General features: G+C 41.0%; 1 protein-coding gene across 2 annotated transcripts in view; it reads left to right on the top strand.

Moving 5' to 3' along the window:
- The window catches only part of LOC126473273 (kelch-like protein 28), a 153,927-nt gene that overhangs the window by 63,279 nt on the left and 72,146 nt on the right, over positions 1 to 18,502 (top strand). Inside the window, exon 2 of one of the 2 annotated variants that reach the window (XM_050100228.1) lies at positions 11,985 to 12,151. In XM_050100228.1, coding sequence (XP_049956185.1) covers positions 11,985 to 12,151 — 167 coding nt within the window. The remainder of the gene's footprint in view (positions 1 to 11,984; positions 12,152 to 18,502) is intronic. The other variant, XM_050100227.1, reaches the window with a different exon arrangement.

Raw genomic sequence — 18,502 nt, 5'->3', positions numbered from 1 at the left:
CACTCCGACACAGGCCTTGCATTATGAACAGCTGCTAGATCATGTTGAAAGATGCAGTCACCATCCACAAATTGCTCTCATCACCACCTCCAAATTTTACTGTTGACACTACACACGCTGGCAGATGATGTTCATCGGGCATTCGCCATACCCACACCCTGCCATTGGATCGCCACATTGTGTACCATGATTCATCACTCCAAACAACATTTTTCCACTGTTCAGTCATCCAATGGTTATGCTTCATACACCAAGTCAGGCGTCATTTGGCATTTACCGGCGTGATGTGTGGCTTATGAGCAGCCGCTCGACCATGAAATCCAAGTTTTCTCACCTCCCGCCTAACTGTCATAGTACTTTCAATGGATCGTGATGCAGTTTGGAATTCCTGTGTGATGGTCTTTATAGATGTCTGCCTATTAAACATTACGATGCTCTTCAACTGTCGGCTGACTCTGCCATTCAACAGAAGAGGTTGACCTGTACACTACTGTGCTGTGTGTGTCCCTTCACATTTCCACTTCACTATCACATCAGAAACATCGCAACAGGAACATTGCATAAATGTTTAGGAGAGTGGAAATCTCGCGTACAGATGTGACACAAGTGACACCCAATCGCCTGACCACGTTCAAAGTCTGTGAGATCCGCAGAGTGCCCCATTCTGCTCTCTCACTATGTCTAGTGACTACTGAAATTGCTGATATGGAGGACCTGGCAGTAGGTGGCAGCACAATGCACCTAATATGAGAAACATATGGTTTTGGGGATGTCCAGATACTTTTGATCACATAACGTAACAAAACAACAGTCAAAACTGCTGACTGGGCTCTCCATGGAATATCAGGAGAATTATCTTGCTATTAGTTTGTTTTTCTCTATCTTCCTATCTGTATTTTATAAATTCTTGTTGTGCATATAAACTGTTGTATTTTTATTGTTATTGGTTTCTGTCTTTATTTTACTGAATTATCTCTGAAATTGATACTTTTCATGTAGTTAATCTCTCTATGTTATGAATGCTCTAACAAAATTGTAATAATTTCAAATCCTGGACACATAAAGTAAATAGATGTGGCAGTTTGACTAAATTGACAGTACTGTTTTCGAACAGAAGGTGGTCTTGTCCTTCTCCTGGTGAAGAAAGTAAGCAGTAACTTCCATCCAGCCAATATCTCTCGACCTGTATGTCCTGGAAAAAGGCTCCAGAGTGTTAAACATTTACCTTGGAGTGTGGCCATCATGGCCCTCCTTTCACTCAGCTTACTTTGCTGTACTGCACTATGACACCCAGACTGTTAATACATTGCATAAATGATGTACACAAACAAAACTGTTTCTCATCATGGAAAAAGATTACAAACGTCCTCATACATTTATAATTGTATCAAAAAGAAACTGAGAAAATTGAAGGGGATTTCATCAGTGAGAAAGAATAATACATCTTAATCCATCTGTCAGTTTCCTACTACCTTCTATCCTTCTCTCATTATTTTTGTCTCCCCTTGTTCTTAGTACATGAGGGTCTCTCACAACCTAAAGTCTGAGTGACTGCCCTTCCCTTCTAACCTCCCCTTTCATTCCTAAGGAAAGTACATGGAAGTTCGAAAAGCTAGGTAAAGTTTTTACTTCTTTGAAGTATTTCTGTTGGGAGTGCTTGAAATTTCACTTCCTGGAGACAGTAAGATTTGGCCAGCAAGTCATTCTCCTTGTAGTGTTACAGTTTTATGGTAAATAATCTCGTTAGAAGTAAAATGAATCCTAAAAATTCAAAAAATCTTCCATAAAAACTCCAGTGTGGATGATAGGGTATGGAACATAGAGTCATATGTTTCATTTTTGCTGTTAGAACAGTATCTGAAGTAAGTGATAGTTTGACCTGAAAAGTAGTTTACTTTCATTATTTTCATTCACTTATGATGTGTGGTATTATATTTTGGTGTGACTCTTCCCATTCTCACAGGGTATTTTTGGCTCAGAATTAGGTAGTTCAAGCAGTAAGTGGTGTAAGTTCATGAACTTCTTGTAGACCCCTGTTCATTAGTCTGGGTATTCTTACACTGGCCTCTCAGTATATATGTTGTTTCTTCTTAAAACAGTCAGCTTATTCCCAAGAATTAGCAGCTTTCACTCAGTTAATATGAGGCAGAAATTCAATCTGCATTTGGATCGCGCTTCCTTGACTCTTGTGCAGAAAGGTCTGCAGTATTCTGCTGCATCCATTTTCAATAAGCTAATCCCCCCCATGAACCATGGACCTTGCCGTTGGTGGGGAGGCTTGCGTGCCTCAGCGATACAGATGGCCGTACCGTAGGTGCAACCACAACGGAGGGGTATCTGTTGAGAGGCCAGACAAACATGTGGTTCCTGAAGAGGGGCAGCAGCCTTTTCAGTAGTTGCAGGGGCAACAGTCTGGATGATTGACTGATCTGGCCCTGTAACAATAACCAAAACGGTCTTGCTGTTGTGGTACTGCGAACGGCTGAAAGCAAGGGGAAACTACAGCCGTATTTTTTCCCGAGGACATGCAGCTTTACTGTATGATTAAATGATGATGGCGTCCTCTTGGGTAAAATATTCCGGAGGTAAAATAGTCCCCCATTCGGATCTGCGGGCGGGGACTACTCAGGAGGACGTTGTTATCAGGAGAAAGAAAACTGGCGTTCTAAGGATCAGAGCGTGGAATGTCAGATCCCTTAATCGGGCAGAGAGGTTAGAAAATTTAAAAAGGGAAATGGATAGGTTAAAGTTAGATATAGTGGGAATTAGTGAAGTTCGGTGGCAGGAGGGACAAGACTTTTGGTCAGGTGAATACAGGGTTATAAATACAAAATCAAATAGGGGTAATGCAGGAGTCGGTTTAATAATGAATAAAAAATAGGAGTCCGGGTTAGCAACTACAAACAGCATAGTGAACGCATTATTGTGGCCAAGATAGACACGAAGCCCACGCCCACTACAGTAGTACACGTTTATATGCCAACTAGCTCTGCAGATGATGAAGAAATAGATGAAATGTATGACGAGATAAAAGAAATTATTCAGGTAGTGAAGGGAGACATAAATTTAATAGTCATGGGTGACTGGAATTCGTCAGTAGGAAAAGGGAGTGAAGGAAACATAGTAGGGGAATATGGATTGGGGGAAGAAATGAAAGAGGAAGCTGCCTTGTAGAATTTTGAACAGAGCCTAACTTAATCATAACTAACACTTGGTTCAAGAATCATAAAAGAAGGTTGTATACCTGGAAGAATCCTGGAGATACTAAAAGGTATCAGATAGATTATGTAATGGTAAGATAGAGATTTAGGAACCAGGTTTTAAATTGTAAAACATTTCCAGGGGCAGATGTGGATTCTGACCACAATCTATTGGTTGTGAACTGCAGATTGAAACTGAAGAAATTGCAAAAAGGTGAGAATTTAAGGAGATGGGACCTGGATAAACTGAAAGTACCAGAGGTTGTAGAGAGTTTCAGGGAGAGCATAAGGGAACAATTGACAGGAATGGGGGAAAGAAATACAGTAGAAGAAGAATGGGTAGCTCTGAGGGATGAAGTAGTGAAGGCAGCAGACGATCAAGTAGGTAAAAAGACTAGGGCTAATAGAAATCCTTGGGTAACAGAAGAAATATTGAATTTAATTGATGAAAGGAGAAAATATAAAAATGCAGTAAATGAAGCAAGCAAAATCAAATACAAACATCTCAAAAATGAGATCGACAGGAAGTGCAAAATGGCTAAGCAGGGATGGCTAGAGGACAAATGTAAGGCTGTAGAGGCTTGTCTCACTAGGGGTAAGATAGATACTGCCTACAGGAAAATTAAAGAGACCTTTGGAGAGAAGAGAACCACTTGTATGAATATCAAGAGCTCAGATGGCAACCCAGTTCTAAGCAAAGAAGGGAAGGCAGAAAGGTGGAAGGAGTATATAGAGGGTTTATACAAGGGCAATGTGCTTGAGGACAATATTATGGAAATGGAAGAGGATGTAGATGAAGACGAAATGGGAGATAAGATACTGCGTGAAGAGTTTGACAGAGCACTGAAAGACCTGAGTTGAAACAAGGCACCGGGAGTAGACAACATTCCATTAGAACTACTGATGGCCTTGGGAGAGCCAGTCATGACAAAACTCTACCATCTGGTGAGTAAGATGCATGAGACAGGCGAAATACCCTCAGACTTCAAGAAGAATATAATAATTCCAATCCCAAAGAAAGCTGGTGTTGACAGATGTGAAAATTACTGAACTATCAGTTTAATAAGTCACAGCTGCAAAATACTAATGCGAATTCTTTACAGACGAATGGAAAAACTGGTAGAAGCCGACCTCGGGGAAGATCAGTTTGGATTCTGTAGAAATGTTGGAACACGTGAGGCAATACTAACCTTACGACTTATCTTAGAAGAAAGATTAAGAAAAGGGAAACCTACGTTTCTAGCATTTGTAGACTTAGAGAAAGCTTTTGACAATGTTAACTGGAATACTCTCTTTCAAATTCTGAAGGTGGCAGGGGTAAAATACAGGGAGCGAAAGGCTATTTACAATTTGTACAGAAACCAGATAGCAGTTATAAGAGTCGAGGGGCATGAAAGGGAAGCAGTGGTTGGGAAAGGAGTGATACAGGGTTTTAGCCTCTCCCCGATGTTATTCAATCTGTATATTGAGCAAGCAGTAAAGGAAACAAAAGAAAAATTCGGAGTAGGTATTAAAATCCATGGAGAAGAAATAAAAACTTTGAGGTTCGCCGATGATATTGTAATTCTGTCAGAGACAGCAAAGGACTTGGAAGAGCTGTTGAACGGAATGGACAGTGTCTTGAAAGGAGGATATAAGATGAACATCAACAAAAGCAAAACGAGGATAATGGAATGTAGTCAAATTAAATCGGGTGATGCTGAAGGAATTAGATTAGGAAATGAGTCACTTAAAGTAGTAAAGGAGTTTTGCTATTTAGCGAATAAAATAACTGATGATGGTCGAAGTAGAGAGGATATAAGATGTAGACAGGCAATGGCAAGGAAATCGTTTCTGAAGAAGAAAAATTTTTTAACGTCGAGTATAGATTTAAGTGTCAGGAAGTCGTTTCTGAAAGTATTTGTATGGGGTGTAGCCATGTATGGAAGTGAAACATGGACGATCACTAGTTTGGTCAAGAAGAGAATAGAAGCTTTTGAAATGTGGTGCTACAGAAGAATGCTGAAGATAATGTGGGTAGATCACCTAACTAATGAGGAGGTATTGAATAGGATTGGGGAGAAGAGAAGTTTGTGGCACAACTTGACTAGAAGAAGGGATTGGTTGGTAGGACATGTTTTGAGGCATCAAGGAATCACAAATTTAGCATTGGAGGGCAGTGTGGAGGGTAAAAATCGTAGAGGGGGACCAAGAGATGAATACACTAAGCAGATTCAGAAGGATGTAGGTTGCAGTAAGTACTGGGAGATGAAGAAACTTGCACAGGATAGAGTAGCATGGAGAGCTGCATCAAACCAGTCTCAGGACTGAAGACCACAACAACAACAACCACAAGAATGCAGAAATTTTAGCAATAATCGATGCACTTTCAAATCTAAACTGAAGAGCTTTCTCAGGGGTCACTCCTCCTATTCTGTCTAGAAATTCCTTGAAAAATTAAGCTGATTCAAGAGTTATATTGTTGATTGCATTTACAAAAATTTATAGCTTGATGTCTTTTTAGGATTCATAAACATTTTATGTTATCTGTTATTACTTTTGTGTTGTAGTTTCGTGTACTGACACATTCCATGACCATGAAAATTTGCTTCTCAGTTAGGCCCTGTGGAACTAGACCTGTAAAATAAAAATAAAAAATAGGTTTGGCTCAAGATCTGTGCAACATGTGCAGTTATTAATTTTACATAATATTCATACTCCTCACTTTTTGTGAAAGTAAATACTTTAGCTGTGTGACCCAGATGGTAATTACATGATACTACATGGCAATATAAACTAACACTCTTGTCTTAAGATAAAAAATTGATACAAAATAAGCCATTTGATTACCATATTTATGTGTTGACACTATTTTAACATATCCTGTTTGACCTCAAGGAATATTCCACACTATGTTTCTCTTATTGTATGACTATTAATGTCTATCTCTCCTACAAGGTTATTTGTGCTTGTTTGAAAATGTGAAATATGAATTGTTAGATTGCCTTTTGAGGTGAACCATTTGTAGGCATATTCAGCTATCGTCTAATCTGTGTTGGAACCTTGAGCAGTATGCTTCTGCTGTCAGTCAAAATTACAGTTTATGAACAGTCCTTTAAAGTTACTTATGTAAGGCAAGAACAAGAGAGGACCAAGTACTGATTCCTATGGGGTCTCATATTTTAAGGTTCCCTATTCTTATGAAGCAGTTTGCCAATGTAACCTTATGTTTTCTATTCCAAAGTTAATACTCCATCTTTGCCAGGGGGATGTTGTAGTAACAATATAATACAAGAGATTGGTCCAAGTAATACAAATATGGCTTTATTCATGAAGCACTTAACAATAACAAAAAACAGACTCTCACAGATCCCTATGTAATAAGATACAGTACACTGATGTGAACGGCACACTGGAAGGACATACAAGAAGACCCAGTTAATGCTGCTCCGCACATATAAATGTGTGACTCACCAGCAGACAGCACTGTGGAGTCCTTGCCATGTGAACACCTCCCACAGGCAGCTGGCCTGCACTAATACCATTGGTGACCAGTTAAAACATGAACTTGGCACACTCACATTCAACACACTAGACACAGGGTATAACACCCCTCTCACTCATGCAAAATGGCCAGCCAGATGACGGAGGAGATGCTGGCGACCCAACGAGAGACACATCTATCGGATGCGGAGCAGCGGCAGATGGTGCTGATGTAGAGCACAGAACGATGTGCCAGATAGATACCTGCGCACAGGGGTGGAACGCACAGGGACATAAGCAGGCCCAAGGGTGGTAGGCCCACATGGTGCCCGACAACAGCATTGAAAAGGAGGGTGCCATGACCTTCACGTTGTCATCATCAGTAGGCTTGTCCCACTGCAGAGGTGGTGGGACTGGACCCACTGTCAACAATAGCTGATGCAGTTGTGGAAGGGGGCCTGTGGAGGTGACCTGAATGGAACAGCAGGCTGCGGCAATGGACCCAGGACTGGCGGCCGGCTCTGGAAAGCTGGAACCCCAGGCCCATGCATGTGGAGGAGCCAGCCAATGGGATGGGGGCACCTCCACAGCAAGCGACAACAGGCTTTAGGCAGAGGGTGGCGGGGTGGGCTGCGGCGATGGAGGCTGCACTTGCCAACCGGCATCTTCCAGTGGCAAGCAGGGGCCCAACTGATAAAAGTGGAGCCCATTGGCCATAAGATATCACACAGGCGGTGTCCCCAGAAATGAACAACAGTGGCTGTAATCCACTTTTGCCAGCAATCAAACCATCGCACCCCAAAGGCAATCCCAGCATGAAGCAGGCGGATGCAGCCAACTGTGGCAGTTGCAACACTGGCCACAGAAGTTGGAGGAGCTGCATGGATGCCAGCTGTGGAGCAACTCAGAACCCACAACAAACTTTTTCATTTGAGACTTGAACATACGCACTGGTTATCCACCTCACCATGTGACTGAGAGTGGAATGGCAGAGCCATAACGTGATCAATGCCGTGATGGGAACAAAAGAATTGATAGACATGAGAAATGAACTGGGGCCTTTATTGGAAACTAGAAAAAAACTTTCAAAAGCTTATGAATTGTAACCTCAGACAATGTTGATGCACACCGGAGAATGTTAGAAAACAGGGAAAATGCAGCCGCAACCAAGAGCCAATAGGAATTCATGGGGCTGGCATGGAGTGGGCCTGGGGGCCAGAGACACCTTGGGAGGTGCCTGTTGTTGGGCACACTGCTCACAAGCTGCAGTAAAAAGGACGATTTCGCCATCCATGGCCAAAAACATTCTCATAGCTAACAGTTTAGTGCACAAAACTCCCTAATGGCCTTGATGGAGAAGATGTAGAACCTTACACTGTTACACGGCAATAATGACTACACTGGGAGGGAGGTCTTCTGTAGACAACAGCAAAACACTTTAAAAAACAGAGAGGTGATACCATAAGGAAAAATAGTTGTGCAGGACGTCCAAAGCCTGACCTGGCAGTTTATCTTGCCAGCCCTGTTGAACAAACTGAACCACCTGGTGGAGAACTGGGTCAGTGGCAACATCATCTGCTACATGTGAGCTCATAAGTGAGAAACCCTCGACCGCAGTCTGTATTTCACTATCAAGGTGGAAGAAAAGCAATTCTTCAAGATCAAAGCTGAGATCAGGACACACAGGAAGGTGGGACAAGGTGTCTGCATTGGCATGTTTAGATGTTAGTCGAAAATGGATTTTGTAATTGTATCAAGAGAAGAACAGTGCCCAACACTGGAAGACCTGTGCTGCCATGTCAGGCAAGGAAGTGTGAGGGATGAACAAATAAACCAAAGGTTTATCATCAGTAATGAGATGAAACTTGGAGCCATTCAAAAAAACATGAAATTTCGTGAGAACATAGACAATTGCAAGAGCCTCTTTTTGTACCTGAGAGTAACACTGCTGGGCCAGAGTGAGAGATTTAGAGGTGAAGACAACAGGTCGTTCATCAGCATATTGGTGCAGTAGGACTACGCTGAGGCCGTACTGTAAGGTGTCAGTTGCCTAAAATGTGTGCTGGTCCAGGGATAACATAACTAAATTAGGGTCCGAGATGAGTTTGGAATTCAACATTTGAAAAGCACGTTCACAATCCATGCTCCAGCAAGAAGGTACATTCTTGTGTAACAGGGCATGCAATGGGTGGGCCAAATTGGCTGCCCTGGCAGGAATTTGTGGTAGTAGGCTATCTTTCCGAGGAAGGCCTAAAGCTCCTTTGTGGACGAGAGGCAAGGCACAGACATAACAGCAGAGGTGTGGTCCAGAAGAGGGCGAATCCCATCCCAAAAGACCTTGAACCCCAAATAAACAACAGAAGATTGAAAAAAACTGAGATTTTATGAGGTTACACCATAACCCTGTGGACTGTAGGACAGAAAACAAAGTGCGCAAATTTTGCAAGTGATCTGCTCTGAAGGAGCCTGTGACATCATCATCCAGATCATTAATGCAACCTGCAACAGGCATAGTCAGTTGCTGTAAAAATTGTTGGAAAATAGAAAGGGTGCTAGCCACACGAAAAGGAAGGCGCAAATATTTATAGAGACCAAAAGGAACATTCAAAACCAAAACTCATTGAGGCTTTGTCTACAGGAACCTGGAGATATGCTTCAGACAAATCAATTTTAGAAGAATACTGGCCACCTGATATTTTTGCCAACTGTTCCTCCTAGCTCTGGGAGAGGGTACAATCAACTGTGTGTTGACGGTAGTACTAAAGTCACCACAGAGCGAAGTTTCCTCCCTGGTTTCCGAACTACAATTACCGGAGATGACTATTTGCTGGCATAACAGGTTACACCATTCTTTGAGATTGAAGTCTGTACAATTCTGCTTTCATTTGATCCTTTAGAGTGAGAGGAATAGGACGCATGTGACAAAAATGAAGCTGAGCCTTGGACTTCAAAGAAATATGAGCAGAAAAATTCATAGCACACCCTACACCTTCTGAAAACAGTCCAGAAACTCCTCATACAGTGTTACCAAGTGAGAATACGATACCTGTTTGGACACAAGGTGAATTGCATCAGTGATAGAAAATCCAAATTCCTGAAATGCGTTCGTCCTGAACAAGTTCTTAACACTGATGTTACCAACCACCAAAAACGTAATGGAGGAAACCACGGACTTGTAAGAGGCAGGTCCCATAAATTATCCCAACAGTGCAATGATCTGCTTGTTATAACTGACCAGCATCTGTGTGACCGGTGTCAGCAGCAGCAATCCTAAACTCACAAAGGTTTGAGATTTCAGTAATTCAATGCAGCCACTGTGTTTACCTGTAGCCGCAGCATTTGTCAAAAAACACTCAACTCATGAAACAACTTGGAAGAAGTCACAAGTATTGCAGTCACACAGTTTACGCCCAAGCCCATATCCTGAGCGACTTTTGGTGAATGACGCATGGAGGTGATATGACTTTTCTTCTGGCAAACATTACAAGTAGCTCAGCACTGACAGCATGCTCGACAAAACAGAAAGGATAAGATGGAAACAGAGAACGTTGACACTGACACTGGCACTGTGGCCGTTGCCGCTGCTTGGCCTGGCCTTGGTCAGCTTGGCATGGTCCCTCATGGTTACCGCCACCATTGCCACTTCCTTGCGCAAGCTATCTGTTGTCCTAGTGGGCACATGTGACACTACTGCCAAGTCACCCCATGCTTCAATTTGGTCACCCACTGCCCGAGAAACTTCAAAATATCGTGCTATTTGCAAAACTCCTGCCAATGAGGGATTCTCACAGAGTAAAGCCTTCTGGCACACTTCCTTGTCCAGAGCTAAACAGATAATTGTGTTGCAAACCGTAGTGCCTGCATAAGAGTCATTATGGGCATCAGTAATGAAGTCACACTTACGGCTAAAGCTGTGAAGTTCAGCTGCCCAGGCCCTGTATGACTGGTTTAGTTCCTTGCGGCATCACTAGAGTTCAATTCGCGCTGCTATGACATGCAATTGTTTGCGATAGTAGTGGGACAATAAACTGCATATGTAATCAAAAGTAAGAGCTGCCTGTTCTTGTAAAGGGACAAGCTGACAGTAAATGATATACCTTAGGTGGAATCCATGAGAAGAAGAAGGCTTTGCACAAATTCGAGTCTGTCACACCAAAAGCCAAAAAATGCTGTCTGAGTATTTTTTAATTAGCATCCAAATCCTCAACTGAATCATAAAGTGGAGGGAACATGGTTGCATGGACTGGTGGTACAGTACCCTGTTGGTTAATGGAAGCTGACAGAGTGGTCACAACCAAAGTAAGCTGATCAGTGAGGGCCTGTAGCACAGTGTCTACTTTGAATAGACCTGATGAAACGTTGCACAAAGATTGCACATGCAGAAACCGTTCCAAACTTGTTGACAATTGTGTAGTAACTGTGTAATACATGAGACCAGTCCAAGTAACACAAATATGGCTTTATTCAAGAAGCACTCAACAATAACAGAAAACAGACTCATGTGGATCCCCACATAACAAGGCACACAGTACAGTGATGTGAACAACACACTGGAAAACCATACAAGAAGACCCAGTTAGTGCTGCTCTGCACATATATAATTGTGTCACCAAACTGATTTTATTAGTTTCTTGTTTGGTAAAGATCCTAATTGTTTCTAATCTTCCCTACAGTGTCTAATTTCTTGTATAGAATGCATACAGTTCACTTTAAAAACATATTATTTATTTTTATTTTGTAATTCTCTAACCTTTCACAGCGAAGTGTTGTCATGTCAATTAATCAGGTTTCTGCCAGTTATTTGTGTCTCTTTCCTGCACAATATTTTATTTATTTTTTTAGAGTAAATTACGGAGTTTTATGATACTTGTGTTAATAGAATTACAGCTCTTAATCACATCATAAAGTGACAGGGTGGGTGCGTGCATATGAGGGGGGGGGGGGGGGGGGGGGAGGCAGTGGCTTGCATTGCTGTTTAGTTTCTAGATGTGTGTAGCCAGCTCATTCCTGCACATCTCAAACATAGATTAAATGTTGTGGTGAATCATCCTAAGAGACAAACAATACACAGGCACAGAAGTATCACAATCTGTTTACAGTAGCTTCATTCTATGCTTTAGGATGCACAAAAAGTCCTGGTTGTGCATGTAAACAATTTTTTAGCATTAAATAAGAAGAAAGAGAAATACTGCCCTGAGACAATGAGCATGATATTACCTTAATACAGTGAATGCCACATGCAGAGACATTTTTACGAACCAGTGCCTATTTTTATTTATATTTATACAGCTTAACATCTAATTTTGCTTTTATTTCTTTCAGATGGGCCATGTACTGTACCATCATGACAAATTGCACGCTAACATAGTGCTCCAGAATGTGGCCCTATTTCAACATTCAAAGGAGTTATGTGACATCACACTCATTGTAGAGAATGAGGAGATAAGAGCTCATAAAATTGTTTTAGCAGCTTCATCTCTATATTTTAGGTAAAATTTATGTCTGTTAACATGGTAAAGCATTAAATTATCAGTAATTATCACTACAATTCCCTTCTTATGTTGGAAGATTCATTGCTCTTGATCCTTATCCCAATCAGCATAATTTCCTATCATAAAAAGTACCAGTTTTCGTTTAAAATAATTTGTTGTTGCCCACCTGATCTTCCTATGTCCTTTGCTTACCATTTGTATGTGGAATATCATTAATCCAATTTAGTTTTTACGATTGTAGATTGCTAGGTAGGTCTATCTCAATGTTCAAGTTTCAAGACACGTGTGTTTGGTTTTGAGTTAATTTGAGTTTTAGCAATTTTCTCCTTTTTCCTATATCTCACCTTACAGAATGCCCTGTCCTTCATTATAGACTGCCAGTGGTAATAATAAAATAATGTTGGTTGTAAAGTAAACAAGAAAATATAAAGTAATGTCTCTAGTATACAAAGTAATGAACATAAATATCAGAACACTAATGCATGAGAAATAACTGCCTCTATTTTATGGCACACAGATAACTTATTCCATGATAAATGTCATTATGGGCACTAAGGTAGCAACATCATTTAAATAACAGCTGTTTATTATAATGGAGGAACAAATACAAATTTTTAAAGTATTAGTTTTCCTGAGGCCAGTAACATGTTGGTCCACCTCTTACCCTTATGTAAGCAGTTATTCGGTTTGGCGGTTTGGCACTGAGTGATAGAAATGTTGGATGTCCTGCTGAGGGATACTCTACCCAATTCTGTCCAGCTGGTGCATTTGATAATCAAAATCCGAAGCTGGTGGGAGGGCTCTGCCCATAATGCTCCAACCATTCTCAACTGGAGAGATTTTTTTTTAGTCATCAGTCTTCTGACTGCTTGGATGTGGTCCACCCACCATGAATTCCTCTCCTTTGCCAATCGCTTCATCTCTGTGTAGCACTTGCAACCTGCATCCTCAATTACAATTATTTGCTGGATGTATTCCAATCTCTGTCTTCCTCTACAGTTTTTTCCCTCTACAGCTACCTCTACTACCATGGAAGTCACTCCCTGATGTCTTAACAGATGTCCTGTCATCCTGTGCCTTCGCCTTGTCAGTGTTTTCCACATACTCCTTTCCTCTCCAATTCTGCACAGAACCTCCTCATTCTTTACCTTATCAGTTCACCTAACTTTCAACATTTGTGTATAGCACCACATCTGAAATGCTTCAATTCTCTTCTGTTCCGGTTTTTCCACAGTCCATGTTTCACTAAAATACAATTCTGTGCTCCAAACATACATTCTCAGAAATTTCTTCCTCAAATTAAGGCCTATGTTTCATACTAGCAGACTTCTCTTGGTCATGAATGCCCTTTTTGCCAGTGCGAGTCTGCTTTTGATGTCCTCCTTGCTCTGTCCATCATTAGTTATTTTGCTGCCAAGGTAGCAGAATTCTTTAACTTCATCTACTTTGTGACCATCAACCCTGATGTTAAGTTCCTCACTGTTCTCATTTCTGCTGCTTCTCTTTACTTTCATCTTTCTTCGATTTACTTAGTCCGTATTCTGTACTCATTAGACTGACCATTCCATTCAGCAGACCCTGTAATTCTTCTTCACTTTCACTCAGGATAGCAATGTCATCAGCAAATCAAATCATTGATATTCTTTCACCTTGATTTTTAAACCCATTCCTGAACATTTCTTTTATTTCCATCATTGCTTCTTCAGTCAAATTGAACAATAGGGATGAAATACTACATCACTGTCTAACCTCTTTTTAATCTGTGCACTTCATTCTTGGTCGTTCACTCTTATTATTCCCTCTTGGCTCCTGTACATATTGTATATTATCTCTGTCTCCCTATAGCTTTCCCATATTTTTCTCAGAATTTTGAACATCTTGCACCATTTTACATTGTCGAACACTTTTTCCATGTTGACAAATCCTACGAATGTGTCTTAATTTTTCTTTAGTCTTGCTTCCATTATCAACTGCAACATCAGAATTACCTTTCCTAAAGCTAAACTGATCGTCATCTAACACATCCACAATTTTCTTTTCCATTCTTCTGTTTATTATTCCTATCAGCAACTTTGATGCATGAACTGTTAAGCTGATAATGGGATAATTCTCACACTGATCAGCTTTTGCATTCTTCAGAATTATGTGGATGGCATTTTCCCAAAAGTCAGATGGTGCATCGCCCGTCTCATACATTTTACACACCAACGTAAATAGCCATTTTGTTGACACTTCCCCCAATGATTTTCGAAATTCTGATGGAATGTTATCTATCCCATCTGCCTTATTTGATCTTAAGTCCTCCAAAGCTCTTTTAAATTCTGATTCTAATACTGGATCTCCCATCTCTTCTAAATCAACTCCAGTTTCTTCTTCTATCACATCAGACAAATCTTCCCCCTCATAGAGGCCTTCAGTGTAGTCTTTCCATCTAGCCACTCTCTCCTCTGCATTTAACAGTGGAATTCCCACTGCACTCTTAATGTTACCACCCTTGCTTTCAATTTCACAGAAGGTTGTTTTGACTTTCCGATATGCTGAGTCAGTCTGTCTGACAATCATTTATTTTTTGATTTCTTCACATTTTTAATGCAGCCATTTCATCTTAACTTCCATGCACTTCCTATTTATTTCATTGCTCAGTGACTTGTATTTCTGTATTCCTGAATTTTCCTGAGCATTTTTGTACTTCCTTCTTTCATCAATCAGCTGAATCTTACTACAAATTTACATTTTCTTACACATGAGCTATTCCTTGTTACCGGCCAGGGTGGCCGGGCGGTTCTAGGCGCTACAGTCTGGAACCGCGCGACCGCTACGGTCGCAGGTTCGAATCCTGCCTTAGACATGGATGTGTGTGATGTCCTTAGGTTAGTTAGGTACATAATTCCGAAGACTGCAAGAGCTGATCAGTGCAAGAATTATCGCATTATCAGCTTAACAGTTCATGCATCCAAGTTGCTGATAGGAATAATATACAGAAGAATGGAAAAGAAAATTGTGTTCTAAGTTCTAGGGGACTGATGACCTTAGAAGTTAAGTCCCATAGTGCTCAGAGCCATTTGAACCATTTTTATTCCTTGTTGCTATATCTATAGCTTAGAGAACTCTAATTGTATCTTGCCATTCCTTAGTACTTTCATATCCCACTTCTTTGCGTATTGATTCTTCCTGATTAATCTCTTAAATTTCAGCCTACTCTTCATCACTACCACTTTGTGATCTGAGTCTGTATCTGCTCCTGGGTATGCCTTATGCTCCAGTATCTGGATTTTCGAATCTCTGTCTGACCATGATGTAATCTAACTGAAATTTTCCTGTATCACCCAGCCTTTTCCAAGTATACCTCCTCTCCTTGTAGTTCTTGAACATAGTATTCGCTATTACTAGCTGAAATTTATTACAGAACTCAATTTGTCTTTCTCCTCTCTCATTCCTTGTCTCAAGCCCATATTCTTGTGCAACCTTTTTTTCTGCTCCTTTCCCTACAAATGCATCCAGATGCCCATGACTGTTAGATTTTCATCTCCCTTTACGTATGGTATTACTCTTTCAGTATCTTCATATAGTAGAATGAGATTTTTACTCTGTAGTGGAGTGTGTGCTGATATGAAACTTCCTTCCAGATTAAAACTGTGTGCCAGACCAAGACTCGAACTCGAGACTTCTGCCTTTTGCGAGCAAGTGCTCTACCATCTGAGCTACCTAAGCATGACTCACGATCTGTCCTCACAGCTTCAGTTCTGCCAGTACCTCGTCTCCTACCTTCCAGACTTCACAGAAGTTTTTGTGCGAACCTTGCAGAACTAGCACTCCTGGAAGCACTTCATATACTTCCTCTACTTCTTTATCTTCAGCTTGTGATGTCGACATGTATACCTGAACTATTGTTGTCAGTTAATAATTTTTTCATAATGCGGGACCACAGACATAATATATTTCTTTAAAGTCAGTACTGCCATAAGAACTTTTTTTTTACAGTATTACATTTACACTTACACTATCATGATTTCAGCTTCAAAGTGCCATCATCAAGTGTTTTAAGTGTTATAAATTGCCTGGGATGGCATACTGTCATATTAAAATGCACTACTGGACACATTGTGTAAGAGTCAATATTTCTGACAGAGCCTACTGCTTTGTTTCATTACTTTGGACACCATCTTGACTTGAGATGGTGTACACGGTAATGAAACAAAGCAGTAGCTCTGCCAGAATATCGACTCTTAGACAATGTGTCTAATAGTGTATTTTAATACAAGAGTATGCCATCCCAGGCAATTTATAACACTTAAAAACACTTGATAATAGTGCTTTGAAACTGAAGTCATGATTGTGAGTGTAAATGTAACACTGTAAATAAACAACAGTCAATGGTGGTACGGACTTTAAAGAAATTGTTGTCAGTGTTGGTTTGCTGTCAATTCTGATAAGAACAACCCTATCACTGAATTGTTCACAGTAACACACTCTCTGCCCTACCTTCCTATTCATAACAAATCCTACTCCCATTATACCATTTTCTGCTGCTGTTGATATTACCCTATACTCATCTGACGAGAAATCCTTGTCTGCTTTCCATTTCACTTCACTGACCCCTACTACATCTAGATTGAAGCTTTGCATTTCACTTCTCAGATTTTCTAGCTTCCCTACCATGTTCAAGCTTTTGACAATTCATGCCACGACTTGTAAAACATCATCCTTTCATTGCTTATCCAGCCTTTCTCTCATGGTCCCCTCCCAGAGATCCAAATGGAGGACTAATCCGGAATCTTTTACGAATGGAGAGATCATCATGACACTTTTTCAAATACAGTCCACATGTCCTGTGTACACAGATTATGTGTCCTTAATGCAGTGGTTTCCACTGCCTTCTGCATCCTCATGCCATTGATCATTGCTGATTCTTTCGCCTTTAGGGGCAGTTTCCCTCCCCAAGGACAAGAGTGTGCCCTGGACCTCTGTCCGCTCTTCCACCATTTTTGACAAGACCATCGGCAGGATGAGGGTGACTTCTTATGCCGGAAGCCTTTGGCTGCCAATGCTGATTATTAATCAAAATTTAAGCAGTGGCAGGTTTTGAACTCGGGACCCAGGATGTTTTGATTACTAATCAAATATGCTACCCCCCCCCCCCCCCACCCCCCTTTTTTTATAGAAAAGGGTAAAGGAAGGGGTACAATACTTTATTATATTTTATCTGTTGAATAAATCATCCAATTTTTCAGAAACTTGAACGATTTGTTTGGCTGTGCATGTACATCATATTTACTGATTTCTGTCTCATTTGGATAATTACTTCGTGATACATTGTGCTTCTTCTTCTTCTTCTCTCTCTCTAATTTTTTTAAATAATAGTTTCAAATTAATGTGTAGCTAGTCTTTTTCCATATTACTGGAGACTGTCCTTCATAATGGTATGAACTGAATAAATGAATAAAATATACTTTATCCACAATTACCTATTAACTGTAAACCAAATCTAGACAGGACATCACATCTGTGGGGAAATGTCAGTGATTGAAAGCAAATTGCAGCACGGTCTGTAGTACAAAAGATGCGTAGAATGAAAATCATGAGTTCATAAAATGGTAGGATTCATTACCATTTGCATGTAAGCCAAACCATCAGCCTGGTGATGGTACTGGGGAAAAGGTGTGAAGCATTCCAAGCACTAACAAGACCCTATGCACAAAAAGGTGACATATTCTTGCCTGAGAGAGCTGCATTTTGCACTCTCCAGAGCAATTCCTGAATGCTGTTTTTCCTTGCAGACAAACATACTGGCACTGTTTTGCTCCTGAGAGACATCTCCGTATTGAGGATGCACAGCTTACTTGAGGACACAGCATACACTCCTGGAAATTGAAATAAGAACACCGTGAATTCATTGTCCCAGGAAGGGGAAACTTTATTGACACATTCCTGGGGTCAGATACATCACATGATCACACTGACAGAACCACAGGCACATAGACACAGGCAACAGAGCATGCACAATGTCGGCACTAGTACAGTGTATATCCACCTTTCGCACCAATGCAGGCTGCTATTCTCCCATGGAGACGATCGTAGAGATGCTGGATGTAGTCCTGTGAACGGCTTGCCATGCCATTTCCACCTGGCACCTCAGTTGGACCAGCGTTCGTGCTGGACGTGCAGACCGCGTGAGACGACGCTTCATCCAGTCCCAAACATGCTCAATGGGGGACAGATCCGGAGATCTTGCTGGCCAGGGTAGTTGACTTACACCTTCTAGAGCACGTTGGGTGGCACGGGATACATGCGGACGTGCATTGTCCTGTTGGAACAGCAAGTTCCCTTGCCGGTCTAGGAATGGTAGAA

Source organism: Schistocerca serialis, chromosome 4 (assembly GCF_023864345.2).
Source record: "Schistocerca serialis cubense isolate TAMUIC-IGC-003099 chromosome 4, iqSchSeri2.2, whole genome shotgun sequence".
Lineage (NCBI taxonomy): Eukaryota > Metazoa > Arthropoda > Insecta > Orthoptera > Acrididae > Schistocerca > Schistocerca serialis.
Note: the sequence above shows the minus strand (reverse complement) of the source record. Positions and strands in the feature narration are given on the sequence as shown.